Source organism: Paramormyrops kingsleyae, chromosome 20 (genome assembly GCF_048594095.1).
Source record: "Paramormyrops kingsleyae isolate MSU_618 chromosome 20, PKINGS_0.4, whole genome shotgun sequence".
Classification (NCBI taxonomy): domain Eukaryota; kingdom Metazoa; phylum Chordata; class Actinopteri; order Osteoglossiformes; family Mormyridae; genus Paramormyrops; species Paramormyrops kingsleyae.
Window position 1 is genome coordinate 13,010,024 of NC_132816.1, and position 16,066 is coordinate 13,026,089.

The 16,066-nt window shown below is 43.5% G+C and overlaps 1 protein-coding gene across 2 annotated transcripts in view; it reads right to left on the reverse strand.

Moving 5' to 3' along the window:
• Positions 1–16,066, reverse strand: part of adamts14 (ADAM metallopeptidase with thrombospondin type 1 motif, 14) — a 54,213-nt gene that overhangs the window by 24,119 nt on the left and 14,028 nt on the right. Inside the window, exons 3-6 of one of the 2 annotated variants that reach the window (XM_023808106.2) lie at positions 12,223–12,376; positions 8,475–8,671; positions 3,221–3,304; positions 42–189 (exon numbers count right to left, since the gene is read on the reverse strand). In XM_023808106.2, coding sequence (XP_023663874.1) covers positions 42–189; positions 3,221–3,304; positions 8,475–8,671; positions 12,223–12,376 — 583 coding nt within the window. Of the gene's footprint in view, positions 1–32; positions 190–3,220; positions 3,305–8,474; positions 8,672–12,222; positions 12,377–16,066 lie in introns of both variants that reach the window. The other variant, XM_023808105.2, reaches the window with a different exon arrangement.

Sequence of the window (16,066 nt, forward strand, 5' to 3'; positions counted from 1 at the left end):
CACAGGTCTCGATCGAGGGGAAAGTACAGTACCTTGCATACCTGCGGGACCAAAATCTTGCCTGGTCAGGAAGATGGCGTGGTCGTGGTGCTCGGCGTGACTGGGGTCACGCCGCTGCTGTGTGTTGGCCCAACGACACACTTGCTCCAGGCTGCGCGATGGGTTTCCGCGCTCGATCAGGCTGATGGACTGCGGAGATTGACACACACACACTATGCTCAGGCTGTGCTCTTTCTTTCTTTCTTTCTTTCTTTCTTTCTTTCTTTCTTTCTTTCTTTCCTGTCTGTCAGTTTCTCTCTCTTTCTCTCTCTCTATATATGTGTATACACACACACACACACACACGGTATATACACAGTACTGTGCAAACGTTTTAGGCAGTCTAAGAAAATGATGCTCAAATTATCTTGATAATCATGTTGTTACACATCCCTCTCAATGTGTGTCAATATAAGACGTATGAATTTTGTCAAAAACAATTTCCGTACTATTCTACACTCTGCTGTTCCTTGGTGAAGCCGTACAATACTCTCAGTTCTTTGGCACAGTGTGACAGAAAGCACACAAATCTGCATCAGCATCCATTCATGCCATCTGCTGTGTAGTTTTCTGGGAAACTCCAAAATAAGTGGCAAACTATCAACTGTAATGAGACTGTAAACAGTGTGAATGTTTCCCCAGAAAAGGCTACATTTATGTGCTATTTGACAGACCATCTGAGCCCAAAAGTGATTGAAACACGGACACCTAGGGTCCGCTGCACTTCATTTTGCTCCCAGATCCTGTTATTACACACAATGCATTCAGAAATAATATTTCTGTTCAGTGCAACATGTCCTATTGACATAGCAGATTATTCCCCGTTTTCTTCCAACACAATCTTAAATATTGGATTTTTCCACAGAGCAGTTTAACAACCACTAAGCCGCTGACTACCCTGGGACTTGGTCTCTCCTAAATCAAACTGATGTTTTACTTAATCTCCTGACCCTCTGGGCATGCTTTCCAAGGACTCGGCAGTCCTTCCTTGGCTGACATCGCTCTCTCATCCCCCACACTATGCGGGGGGCGGGGAGGGGGGGGGGGCGCCCCACGATCTGCAGGAGAGTTAGTCGCAGCCCCCTTGTGCAGGTTACAAACAGTCTGGCGGTCTGATTTACTCGTGTGCTAACGGCACATCTCATTGGAGGTCAGTCATCTCCTCAACACACTTAGACTTAGTAGATAAACCATTATCAGACAACCCACCTGACAATAATAACCACAGGTGGCGGTCACATGACTTCGAAGGAAGTCCTTGGCCCAGTAGAGAAATCAATACAGGACTGAAAATCCATCAAGAGCAAAAGAAGAGCTCAGCGGGCAGCGACCATGAGCCGAATGCGGCAGACAGCAGCCAGGCCTGGGGGGGGGGGGGGCGGGAGCCAGGACCCGACGGCGGCGTGTTTGCGTTCACACTATCACGGCGCTCAGAATAAATTCTACACAGCGAAGTGCGAGAGGTGAAGAGGTAAAAAAACAATCTCTGAGCTCTAGCATGATACTGGGAAAAATCGAGGCGGGGGGGTCTCTGAGACGTGGGCGGGAAGGGGAGGCGTGGCGGTTGGGGGGCGGTTGCGTGTTTTATGATGACTGAAGATGGCGACTGAAACCAAATGACACAGATCCTGCCCTGCAAAGTCCATTGTCTGTCTGCTTATACTGGCAGTATCTGACTATATATGATATTGATAACATGGTAACATTTTACTTAAAGCCATGTTTTTAGTCATTTATAAACACATTCCTAACAAACACTGCAGATAAATATTTATCAAAAGGCATAACACATTATTGTCATGTGTATTATGCATCATGAATGCTTTATGAAGTTCTCATCTATAATTCACCATAGATACTTTTATGCATCATAATGCATAATAAACTGGGCAATAATGTGTTATACCTTTTTATAAATATTCATAATTAAAATTCTTTATGAATGCATTATAATGCATTATGAATGTATATAGATTACTAAAAACAAGGGTTTAAGTACAGTGTTACCAAAGACATTTTATAACCCCACAACCATAAAGGTGGTATTTGAATGCGAAGCACTTTAAATGTCTCCATGGTGGCCAAAGTGGAGATGAAGTGCAGGTCTCAGCTCCACTGGTTAGGAGCCTATATCCACGATTGGAAAGTTGTGGGGTGAAATCCCAAGACTGGCACAGTGATGTCACCACTGGAGCCTTCAGGAAAGACCCTGAACTCCAACGCCAACCTCAACCCCAGCTCCATGGACACTGGCTGACTCTGCTCCCTGATCCAAACTTGGGCAAAAGCATAAGGGGATGTGGCGAGGAGGTGCAGCCTTCTTGCACGGATGAATTTCACATGTTCATGCCCATCAGAGTTGCGAACACACAGGCTTGTGGTTTAGCCAGCGGGCTGCATAGCTAGATTGCTGCAAGAGATACTTGATGACTAAAGCAAAATGACAGATGAACCACTTTTGAGAAAGACAAACGACACGGTCGCTTGCCAAAAAGCACGTGTGTTTGATCCTTCCGTTCAGCCTTTTTAGTTGCTTTTTTTTTTTTGCAGATAAAGACACAAGACTTACGGCACATAAGAGAAACAGGACTGATAGACAAACCAAAAGGTTCTTTTTTGGGAGAAGAGAGGCCAGTGTTTGATATCTACGCCAGTGTTTCCCAGTCTGGTCCTCGGGGATCCACAGTCAGTCCATGTTTTTGCTTCCTTCCAGCTCCAGCAAAAATGTGGAACGTCTGGCAGGGAGCTCGGAGGGAGCAAAAACATGAACTGACTGTGGGTCCCCGAGGGTCGGACTGGGGAACGCTGATCTCCACCCATCAGCTAGACCGCTTGAGCAGTACAGGGTCACGGGGAGTCTGAAGCTCATCCCAGGAGGCAGAGGACAGCCTGGACTGGAGGCCTGTCCATTGCAGGGACAACACTCACACACTGCAGGCGATTTAGAGACACCAATATGCATGACTGAATGTTTATGAACTGTGGAAGAAAACCAGAGAACCCAGTGGAAACCTATAAACATGCGGAGAAACCACGCAAACTCAACACACGGGCAGATCTGGGAGTGGGAATCGAACCCTCAACCCTGGAGGAGCGGAACGAGATGCCCCAGTGTCATACTGTAGCTACCGGAACTTTTGTATTAGAGTACAACATAAAAATAAAGAACAGGTGAACTTACCTGTCGATAGCCAACCATTATCATGCGCACAAGAACAATGTTGATGTTTGTTCCCAAGGATTCGTCATGGTAAATTTCATCGACCTGCAAAAGCAATAGGGAATGCAGTCAGCAGTCTGAATTCAGCATGTTCCTTTGGTACATGAACAGGGCATTTCAGTCCGAGTGCAGCTTCGATTCTGTTCATTCAATTTAATAAAATTGTAATCACTCCATTACTGAACACTATTGTGTTGCAGTTCAAATAAAGTGATTTTAACATTCAGGATGTTTTAAGGGTAAAATAATAAGTAATCAAGTAGTACCTTAGGTACAGAGTTCTTGACAGATTGAACTACCCATGATTCCGAGCATGGTCCGACGTGTTTCAGGGTCTGTTATTCTTCTGAAGACAAAGTTTCGGCACGGAAGGAGACGCTGAGGACGGGAACGACCAGGAGCACCCTCCAAGGCCGTGGGAGGGGTTGCTATGGTGACAGCCGCAGTAGCCAGCATCACATGTACAGCACCAGTGTAATGAACATGCTGGGACTGATGACCAACACTGGCCCTTAGGGCGAAATCTGCAGCTGACACACTTTCCCCGGAACAGGTATAGCAAACAAACCAGTCACTCCACAGCTGTCCACAGCCCCCACGCTCCATCACACCAGCCAGGGGCCTGCGAGTGGTTGGCAGTGGGCAGTATGTGGCTCAGCAGGTTATTAAGGTCTCCGGGTCGAGTTGGCAGAGCGGTTTCACCACTGGGGCTCTGAGCAAGACCCATAACCCCCACCAGCTCCAGAGACTGTCTGACAATGCTTTCAATTCTATGTCACTTTGGATAAAAGCATCTGCCAAATAAGACAGTAAAACTGTTGCTGGGATCATGGGCTACATCACTCCTCCCATGCTTGACCCACCCTTATCGAAAATGTGCGAGGGGGGAGGTGTCCGCGCTAAGCACGGCTGGTGCCAATAATCTGGATAAAATTTAATAGGATATCTAGATAAAAAAAAGTTCAGGCTCAGGGTCAGGCATTGGATGAGAAACAGGAACTGTTAATGACGTCACACGCTCTTCGACACTATTGGCTAGATTTCTACAAGGCCCGCCTCCAAACAGGGAAACGGCTCTCCGCCACCTGCCGATTCGCTACATAATGCAGGCACTGACTGACACGACGACCACAAAGGGGACATTGTAATGAACAAGCTCTCCGGCTAAAAGAAATACATTTCAGGATTGTTTAAATCTAAAAACACTGGCTTAACAAAGGTGCCATTCAGCACGGTGCCCTTATGGGAAGTGAGCGGCGACGCTGCAGAGCAGGGAGGCCTGGGGGGGGGGGTAGGGGGGCAGTGTCAGATACAGCCGATGGAGCCGGGACCCTCGAAATCAAGCCCGTTTGTGTTTGCGCCAAATATACCTCAAAGTCCGCTATCTTAATTTTAACTTGCTGCACAACACCACTGCCAAAAAGCACTACTTTTTTTTTAATCTAGTACATTATATGTAATTAGTTTGTGTTACAGATGTCAGATCCATGGGAGGCTTCAGTGTCACTTTCAGGCATGTGTCTGGATAAACCGCGGACAGTGATGAAGCCACGGAGTCATGAATTTCACTGCGGAAAAAAAAAAAAACTCGCACATTCCAGCGTGGTTCCATGAGTCCATGTGGGGATAATGAACGTGCTGGAAACAGCGAGAGGGGAAAAAAAAAAAGCTTTTATTTTTGATTTTCATTTCTTTCCAGCGTGCTCATTATCTAACCAGGCTGCCAGACTTAAAAAGGAGAGAACAGATATGACAGCAAATAGATCAGAAAATACAGCGACATACAGATACGTTTCAGCTATTCATCTTTGGCCGTGGTGAAACCACAAGGCAAACGAATAAAATTCCGCAGATCTGACACCTGATATGTTCTAAATGAACTCTTTTAAAACATGACATACAGATCAACCCTGCCTTCAATAGCTGAATAAACACATATTTCTAGCATCTCTGACTGACTGACAACTCTCCAGACTTAAAAGAAGACAGAGGGTGATGTGATATTTCTCTATCCATTGTTATATTCATATTAATCAGTTAAGTCAACAGTCTGTTTTTTTGATTATATGTTGTACAAGGTGATAATGTGGAAATAGCAGCCTGCAGTGGGTGATGATGTCACTTGAGCTAGACGACATCATCTTGAGCTGGGTAAGTTTTCTTAACAGGGGTGTGTACTAATAACTGTCAATGACTAGACTTCCTGTCTTAATCATGGCATCACTTCAAACGACATGACATCACGGGCCTGAACGGAATTTGCCTGCCGAGTGACCGCCAAAGACTCGCTGACATCCAACCTTTATCCCCACAAAGCTAAGTAACAGTGTACTTCTCTAAAATCAAGGTAAGACCATCACGTATCAGAGAACTTTTCTATTAAACGTCAAAAGACCTTCTGGCGTCAAGGATAAAGACTGAGACTATTCCCAGGACACAAAAAATGTTTTAACCTAATGCAATGTTATCAGAGTACAATCAAGGCAAGGCAGACTAAATGACACACATCTCATTAATTATCAGACCATGTTTCTGATGTATTTTCATTTAACAAAGGAATGTTCCATTAGCTTTCATTTCATTACTGCAAATCAGATAGGGTGATTTATCTTTGTAGGGAGCAAATGATTAGAATGTTAATTTGTCAAATTTGACAATTTGGCAGAAATAGACACTCCACTGTTTAGGTCCAACTTGTCAGTACATCCAGACATTTCTTCAAATTTTTGAAGCATATCACGATCAAACATATTAAAATTCTTTATTCGTCACATGCACAATCACACACGTACAGTTAAATGCATCGTGAACTGACCTTTTCAGACTGCGCAGAACTTTAAAAGTTAAGTGGGTAAGTTAAGTAAGTTTTTAAAACTTAAAGTAAGTAAAGTTATTCTTTTAGCAAGAAAAATAAAATAAGAATAAAGTTGTAGTTACAATTAAGAAAGGAGTGGTATTCCTAGATTTACAAATTTACAATATACAACTTAAGAATGTGCAGATGCAATGAAGAAGGAAAAAGCTTCTTCAAACGCTCCTACCACCAAGTACACCTTCCAAAGGTTTATAATGCTCAGCTATTATTTACCGCTGAACAATATATTATAGAAATAAAGACAAATTATTACATTATTATCAAGAAAAGAATAGTTATGCAAAGGACCTTAGCAGCACAGCATTCTGTGTGAAACTTCTCCCAATTTTCCTGAGCGGTGCAGTATTCTGAAAGCCCCATACTCAGTCACACGCCAGAGGCCGCGATGATGAAGGACGTCACGCAGGACCACATGAACTCTGAAAGGAAAGGGGCTGCTTCATCCTCATCCCGCCACCTCGTGCAGCTGCAAGTTCGAGCATCTGAGAAGTTTTTCTCCGCACTGATTTTTCTGTTTCTTAAGGCTTGGAAAAATCTCTGACATTAAGAGCCTGAAGGTCATTCAATCACTGCTCAGCTGTCTGTCTGACGCTAGTTTTCTTTAAATTACTAATAATGGACCTCAAATATAAATGGGGTTGAAAATAGCTTTAGTCTTTCTAAAGAGTAGCTAGACCTTTCTTAAGAGCATGCTCATTGCAGACAATCCGATTGGTTAGCTATACTCCGTCCATAGTCATCTTTCAGGAAGAGGAAAACACCTGAACAGAGGAATTATGGGAAACAACTTAGTCACTCCTGAAGGTATACTTTCCAAGTGTTTCCTGACATGTTCAAGCTGCGTGTTGAGGAGACGGGACCAAGCGGCCGGGAGCGGCGTAAAGAGAACGTAACAGCTGTGTGCTGGCTTGGGCGCGGCATCGCATGGGCGCGGAACAAAAACGTGGCGGCAGCGGAACAAGACTGCCATTATGCCAAGGCGCCCGGCACGGCCCCGGCGGCCTCGTCGTGGCAGGACGCGGGGTAATCGATCCCCCCTCCCGAGGCTTTCACTAGGTGGTACTGCCTACCCCAGCCAAGGTGGGGGGGGCGGGGGGGGGGGTTGATTTTCCCAGGTCAGCATAGCAGGCAAGTTAAAATGCTCCGTAATTTGCTCCATTTTTTTTTTAAACCACGCTCCTTGAGGGGAACAAACTCCAACTGTACGATGTAGAGGTGTGACATTTTTAACACCCTTATGAATCAAACAGCAACACCGGCAGAAGACGCCAAAGCCTCCAGTCCTGTGCATCATCGCTAATGGCTCCCGTCGATGAGTCGGGCGAACAGGTTCAGTGCTGACCCTCGGGACACTGATTCCCTCCGTAAGTGGCACGACTTTACATGACCCTGACGCACATGGTCTAATAACACAACCCCCCGCCCCATTATGTGCCCCCCCCCAGGCTCTACCAAGCAACCAGTCCACTGCTGCTAATCAGCCTACTCTACAGGGGCCAAATCGCACCAGTTACAGAGTGACACAAGCATCTTGTGAAAATCTGACTAGGAGGATTGTCTACATTATTAGATTATATTAGATTAATGTGGCAGGAGCTGGTAGGACCCACATGGAATAAACTAAAGCTTTTTTTTAATCCGTAAACCATTACAGAAGCAGGGTGGAGGAAGAGCAGCAGCCATGCAACATCTGGAAGACATTTCTGTAGTTTATCTCTGTTTACCTCCATTGTCATCTAGCACAAGCACTAAAGCCAACAAATCAGTGGTGACATTTGACTACACATATGCAGATATCAAGCTGATGCATCCAATGAGGCCGGCAGAACCTTGGGGCTTCAGAACCAGCTTCCTCCACCACAGTGAAGCTGTTGGTTCATAGGAGTTTAATGTGGCCATACGGCCCACAGTCCTAATTAAGAGAGTTAAGAGATTTCTTGCCTGAAATACGACTGAATGACGTCAACACCGCAAGACCCCTGCTGCAGTGGGACGGAAGCCCCTTTCACAATCCAGCATGGATTAGACATTGAGGAAAGGTCAAATAAATGCCTTTTTTACATGCTGTAAAATGTCTGAGGCGGGTGTTCACATGCTTCCCGCCATTGCGTACACATCATTAAACAGATCACAGAGAAAGACGGGGGCTTTACAGATGACCACCACCACTGCCATATCCAAAAGCAATCCCACTAGTAAACTTCAAAGCCTTCACACTGCAAACAGGAAGTGCAAATACTTCACACCCGTACGACACACACCCTTTCAGTTATGGCTGTCTGTCTGGACGGGCTGACCACGTCACAGTAGAGCATGCCGCTATGAGGACGACATACTTACTATGTTCATGAGTGTCAGGACGTAGTTCTGGACGTGCTCCTTCCCGTGGAAGCGCACCACGGAGTCGTCGACGGCCAGCAGCACCTCGATGTTGTAGTTCTCCTTGCCGGTATGCCTGCGCTTACGCTCCGTCTCTGACAGCTTGTGCTGCACCGCATCCAGCGCATTCGGGAGCTCCAGTGATCGCAGGTCCACAACTGGAAGACGACACAGCGCGCAGTGAAGTTAAGCGCCGGAAATCAATACTTTACTTTGCAAGCGACACACAAGTAATGCAAGGAGCAGATTACAAACACATGGCTGTCAGAGGGTCGATCAGGCTCAAGTGCAGTTGAGAATGCCCAGGTGCAGGTATAGATAGTACTGCAGCAAGAGGTACGTAGTATCTTTCAAGCAAAGCAAACTAATAGAACTGTTCAAATCAGCAAAGTGCATCAGTGGGAGCATTCGAGGAACATGGAGTAGTGTAGACTAATAGCGGAATTCCTATAATAGATGAGTGTTAGGCGTTTTTTTTAACAACAATAACACCGCTGATTCAGTTGTCATAATTTTATCCATCCATGTCCATCCATCTTCTAAGCGCTTATCCTGGTCAGGGCTGCAGAAAGCCTGGAGCCTGCCCCAGGCAGCACCGGGCACGAAGCTGGGCAGCACGAAGCTGGGCAGCACGAAGCTGGGCAGCACGAAGCTGGGCAGCACGAAGCTGGGCAGCACGCTGGACGGGATGCCAGTCAAAGCTTTATTAGAGGTGTTTGGCTACGTTCTTTATACTGGCTGGTTATGAGTCGAATGTTCCTTAGAAAATGTCTTTCATTGTACGGCACAGGAGGAGAACACAGGAGCTTTATCACAATTTGCTTCACAAACTGCAGCGGAAATGATGCTAAACTCAAAGGATTTCACACAAAGAACTGGCCAGATGAATAAAAAAAAACTCTCTGGCACAAATTGCAGCTCGTTTATGTCATATATAAAGACTGCATGAATGGATACGACAATTATAAGAATATCCATCGTACAGAGCTCAAACTGCTATAGTGATCTAATCTTGATTTCAAAATGCTTAACAATCCAGGAAAATAACACTTACATGGCTGAATTACTGACAAACATCTCAGTGAAGAAACAGAAAGAACATTCAGTGTTCAATGTTCACTCTTCCCTAAAAACCGTTTTTCGGCTCCTGGGGAGAATGCCCATTTCACCAGTGACGTACAAAGAATGATCTTTATATTTCATCGTTCTTAATAACGAGCATGAATACTTGGCTGAAGCTGCATGAAAATGAAGCGAGTTACATCCTGTGAGAGAGGATGGGGGGATTAGGGCTGGGACGAGTGCAGGGAGAGCTCCTGTTTGGGTGGTCCGCTATGGAGAAAGTCTGACAGGAGACTAAAGTAAGGCATTTGCATGGAAATGTGCTGTTAACTTGTCAGAAGATGGCAGATTAGACAGAGGAACAGACAGGCAGGTAGGCAGGCAAGCAGATAGACAGACAGGCAGGCAGGCAGGTAGACAGACAGGCAGGCAGGCAGATAGATAAGCAGATAGACAGACAGGCAGGCAGACTGGCAGGCAGGCAGATAGACAGACAGGCAGGCAGGCAGATAGACAGACAGACAGGCAGGCAGACAGGCAGATAGACAGACAGGCAGGCAGGCAGATAGATAAGCAGATAGACAGGCAGAGAGACAGACAGGCAGGCAGATAGACAGACAGACAGACAGACAGACAGACAGATAGATAGATAGATAGATAGATAGATAGATAGATAGATAGATAGATATTTTGTTGATCCCAAGGGGAAAGGTTGACCACATTAGGTGTCCAATGGCAGATTTTAGCTAACTTTTTATCTGTGCAGGGAAAATAAAGATGCAAACGGTAGGAATGTCAAAAATCCAAAACAGAAAGAAGGACCAAAACCCAGAGAATGTTCACCATGATGCCATGCCTCTACTTTAGTGAAGAATCCAAAGAGTGTTTGAGGAACGCTGGCACACTCCGCTTTCAGACTCTTAGCATCTCCATGGTTGCCCACCGAGCCAGAAATGAATCCAGCCAAGTCAAAGGCATTCCAGTTTATAAAAAGAACATAGCCTGCCATAAAAAAACTATTAAAAATTAATGCGGAAAAAAATCGAAGCCAAATCATATCAAAGAGTATGACTGCAAGGTTCTGAGTTCAATTAGCAAACGGGGAGTCAGAATAGGAGAGGATCTGCAGGAATGTGGGACTGCTCCTCCGCAAGAAGGTCCTCAAATTCACCCTTGCCTGATACGAGTTGAGCTCTCATAAGAGTCATAGAGATTTTCCCACAATGCCAATTAGTGATTTTTTTTACACAACAGATTGTAATGGACTTTTGCACAAATGTTCTTTCAGAAAAACGTTCTCGCAGTCTACAGTAAAGTGCTCAAAACTTTAAGATATGAAGATCACTATACATAAACAATTTGTATCCTGTTTTGCGTGCCACTGTAGGCGTATCTCTTCAATTAGATTACAAATGAGGCATAAAAATTTGCTAAATTATAGTAATTACCGGGCACTGCCGTACACTGTCTTATCTAAGCCAATAAAATGGATCGACGAGACATGCTAATCCAATCCCTCGCGGTGCTCAACATTAATGTCACATAGCCTTACAGTCCTTCACCCTCATATGCAAACTCCACCATCCACAGTCTTCAGCTGATATGGGCTCGGTGAAGTTCTGCATCAAGATATTTATGTTATCATACCGTTTAGAAAGGAGGCGACGGGGATAAAACGTAGTGTAAATTACTCTAGGGAGATTAAATTACTAAAACAAATAAGACATTATCAGCGACGTTCAAAGATTTCCTAAGGTTTAATGCAAAAATATTTACGTCACGTTTTCCATTACTGAATCTCGTTATGAAGTTTACAAGGCTTACGGCGATTCAACCATATTTAGGCAAAAAAACACAAAAGATCAGTGATAGATTTAAAGCAGCACTAATTTTTCCGAAATTGCTTTTCCTTCTAACAGGAAAATGTTGTACAAATAGTAAACAGCCTCAAAGGACAAGTAAAGGTATATTTAACTGCCCCATAAACCAACAACTAACCGAATCCCAGCCCTGATGTCCAGATGTTCCCAGTATATCCAGGAATCTGTTTAATTCACAGCACAACTGGGGTGCGTTTACTGTCTCTCCTGCACATCCACCGGAACCCTGCATTCCTCGCTCTACCAGCTGGTGCTAGGAATACTGCAGCTGCTGTGTCTGCCTGTTATTTTGGTGGGGGGGGGGGTCCGTCTGTTGGGGAGGAGTTTGCCTAGAGCACTAATACTGTTTCAGTGATGGAGGGGGGTGAAAAAAAACAACTGTGTTCATGAGGAGGCCTACATTTGACAGCTGGGCCCCCCGACTAGCAGCCACCATACCTAATTAATGAATCCAGGGAGAGTAAATACATCAAGACAGAGTAACATTAGCTTCTAGTCTGTTGCTGCGGGGTTCAGTTGTTTGCGTGCTAAGAGGACATCTGACTGGACATTCATGGGAGACAGGAGGTCATATAATCCAGTCCCTATAAACCGTTACTTAGCATAATTAAAGGGAACAGATACCTGACCTCACATTTTTATTCGTTCCTGCTGTCATCTGTCATTCCCGTTAAAACATTTTTTTTCCTGCATGCCTGTGATGTACAGCGCAGTATGTAAACAAGATGGTGCCACAGCTCTCCCATGATGCACCAGGCCCATCCTACCGTTATGGAGGTCTTCTTCTCGTTGCGTCGACTCTCCTTTGATGGCGGACCTGCGGTACACCACGTGGACGCGGCCCTTTCCTTCTTCCTCTTGCTGTCCCTTTTCTAGGGGCTCGATGAAGAACTCACCGTTATCGGTGCGGATCAGACCCGCCTGGAAAACAGAAAGACCTCCTCATAGAACAGCCATCACCTAAGACCTCTGCAAGCAGCATGCAACCTCAAATCATTTATCAATTCCCTAATAACACTCTGTCAACCATTTTAAGAAGGCAATGGTCTTACTATTCATTTTCTCCAGATCATTGTCTCATCTGTTCCTTTACTCCGATCACACATAAACTATTATGCTTCTGTTAATTTTATTTATTTAGTAAACACTTTAATCCAATGTTACATACATTTTTGAGTAGGCAGGGTCATTGGTGTTAATAAATGCAGAAATTGTTTGTGTGCTGTGTGAAGAAAGTGCTATGAAGTTGCAGGGCCATATGTAGATTAAATCAACATCAGTATGAGAATATATAATAAAAATATTGCAAGGGATCAAAGTAATGCACAGAGAAATAAGTGCACTTCAAAATGCTGACGTGGCTTACAAAGAAAGGAGCGAAAAGGTACATTTAATGAGTTTTTCTCCATCTGGCAGAGCCATTGGTGCAGTGCATGTCCACAGGGACTGAGTAAGACGCAGGCTTCTCCGCACCCCAGCATTCTACCAGAGTTAACCCTTTCAGGGCCGCAGTGATAAGGAAAACATGTGTCTGGTGTAGTCCTTCTTTAATGGAGTCTGTGGGTGTTTGTTTAAGCGTGTTCTGGGCGAAGGCGCCGATCGTGGATGTAAAGGCTAAAATTTGTCGGAAATTCTTTTCTCTCTCTATTATCAGTCACCAAGTTTCAAAAACTGTAAAATAAAAAAACCATAAACAAAATAAGGAAAAACTGTTATCGTCAGTTTCTGGCATGAGGGCCTGATGGAGGGGATGGGACAAGGGCGTCGGTGGTGGGGGGGGGGAGGGGGTTGGGTGTTTGTTGTTGTACATGATGGAAAATTTTTGCTTGTACCATTCTTGCGATTTCTCTTGAATAAAAAATTGACCAGAAAAAAAATTCTGGCATGAAATATAAAGCTAGAAAATTTTTTTATATTTCCCTGACAGTTTTATCCAAAGCAAGTCACGGTAGAACAAAGGGTCACAATTTAGAGGCACCTCCGGGGATTTGGACCCTCGACCTTTGCATTGTGAGCACAAAGCCCAAGTTGTTGAGCTACCGACTATGAATGAACGAAAATGTCAGTTCTGTGGTTAAATGTGAACGAATACCTGCATGATTACACAGGAGCTCGTCGAGGTCACTGAAGGGCTTCACAAACTGAGGATCAATACAGGTCACATGACTGTGAAACTTTCGGAGAGTGCGGCGCACATTGCCGCAAAGTCCTCCGCATTAGCTCTCCTGGTGAAATTCCACCGGTATGAATGAGGTGAAGATCATTCAACTCAAAGAATTTGTGAATCCATACAAAGCAAAGTGCATAGAAAGTTGCCTCAGTGGCTTTTAACCTGATAAGGTGCTAATGTAGAACAATATATAAAGCAAAATGTTTTATATGCTAATACTCCAGTAACACTTTACTTCAGGGGGCGCAAGTAACTCAGCAATGCAGTTATTGCTGAAGTACAAATCCTGAGCAAATATAATAACTGCAAGAAATAAATAAACTTTGGATATACATGAACACCTTTTTGGTTATTAATAAATTAAGTAAGATTGTAATACTACATTATTTGTTCCCCCTCTATGAAAGTGTTACCAATACTCTTTATCCCTAATTCTTATATCTAAAGGAGATAAAAGGCCCTTAATCTGCATTGCTCTAATCACCTGGGTGATATAGTTAGATAAACAATGCAATAACAAATTACCACCAGAGAAGAAAACTGCAAGCAAATATTTTACCAAAGAAACAGGTCAACAGCTGTGCACCACACATTACGTGATTCTGTGAGCTGAATGGGCAACTCTGACAGAGCAATGGAAAACGAGTCATTCCACCCATTTCATCGAATGCCCTTTGATTTCTTAGTGCTCTGTTGTTGTTGTTGTTGTGAAAACATCACTTACGTAACCTATGCAGCCTCTATTTCCACATTTACACCGTCAGCACGCGAAAAACAATGAGCGCGGAATTTTGTTTTTCTGTATTTTTTCCACATGCAGAGATAAAGAACTGCACAGGCCTTTGAAAACATTGATACTCAAGCCACCACTTATCCCTAAAAAAAGAAATCAAACACTTTGGCAGTCAACAAAACGTAATTTTAGGAACCTCTGGCCAAATTATACTTGGTTTACAGCTAGCAATGGAAGCCAAGTGTTTGTGTAGTTAAATATAGTTTTTCTCATGAAAATTATTGTTCAAATGCAGAGTGAATTATATTTTTCAGTACCCATTTAAATTCTCATTAAAATATGTTTAAAATATATTTAAATAAAAATACAAACTACTAAATATAACATATGAAGGAAGAAAATTATAGAAACACGAAATGGAAAAGGGTTTTAACTTTGAAATAACTACAAGTAATTACAAGCACATTTACAAAGGTGAGTCATGTGATGTTGAATGCTGAATATCACTTAATGCCATCTGTAAAAGAGGTCTGACATTCATGCCCTGATACGTAAGTTTTCAAAGCAATATGAGGCAACTAACATGATTAGAAATAGAAATGTTGGTGCCCGAATTGCCAAGTCAAATTGGAAAATTATTTTAAGTGGAAAAATTCAAACTTGAATGGACAGGTCAAAGTTCGCCGACAGAGAAAGATTTATATTTAACAGGGTCAATAATATTACTATTTAAAAAAGTGTGACGTCAAAGATCACTACAGAATTCAGTCTGCACCTCTGTCATCCAGTCCTAATAAAAACTGCATGTCCTGAACGTCACCAAGCTGAATTTTATGGCGTGGGTGTCTTGAAAGCTAAAAAATAGGTCTACGTTTGGAGAAATCCAAAAGATGTCCACAATGTGGAATCCATAAAGGTTGAATAAGTCATGTCATGCCACTCATTAGGTCTGATCATTGCTCTGCATCATCGTACACAGCTAAGGAATATGGTCAGCTTATACGACCCGGTTGGCAGTTTGGTGCAAACAATTTTGCTATAATTTCCCCATATTGCAGGCTAATAATACCCCTAAATACAGACCTACAAATAAACAAATTAAAAAGTGGCTTCATGAACACCAGCATGAAATCAATCGCCGTCCTTGGTCTCCCAAATCACTAGATCACTGAACCCTTATGGGACGTTCTGGAGCACAGATTGTGAAGGACAATCCCATCCAATATCTTTCCACACACCACAAGACTTTTATAGCAACATTCAAAGTGTCAAAGCTGTTCAGATGGCAAACGGTAGCCCTACTCCTAATTAGGTTTTTGATATTAATATGACATTACGTGTTTCTATTATTTTGCCCACCCCCTATATATGACAATAATATACATTAAGTAATAAATATTGTTCTGACCTCAAGTATTTCTGCACTTTTTTCAGTATTAGAAAAGTATCAAATTAGCGGGACTCAACATACAATCCTTCAAGTGTATCAGTATAACAACAACAAGGAGGATGGTTGCATATATGATCAAACAATACATAGACAGACAACCACATCACACACAACATGTAAACAGTACAGACAGCAACGCAGTAAAGAATAAATTCAAACAACCTCCACATACACCAAAGCATAGAGAGCCACGCAAACAGGAAGTCCGAAGGCTGAACGGCCGAGGAGATCCTTCAGCATGGGTATAATCTGGGATGC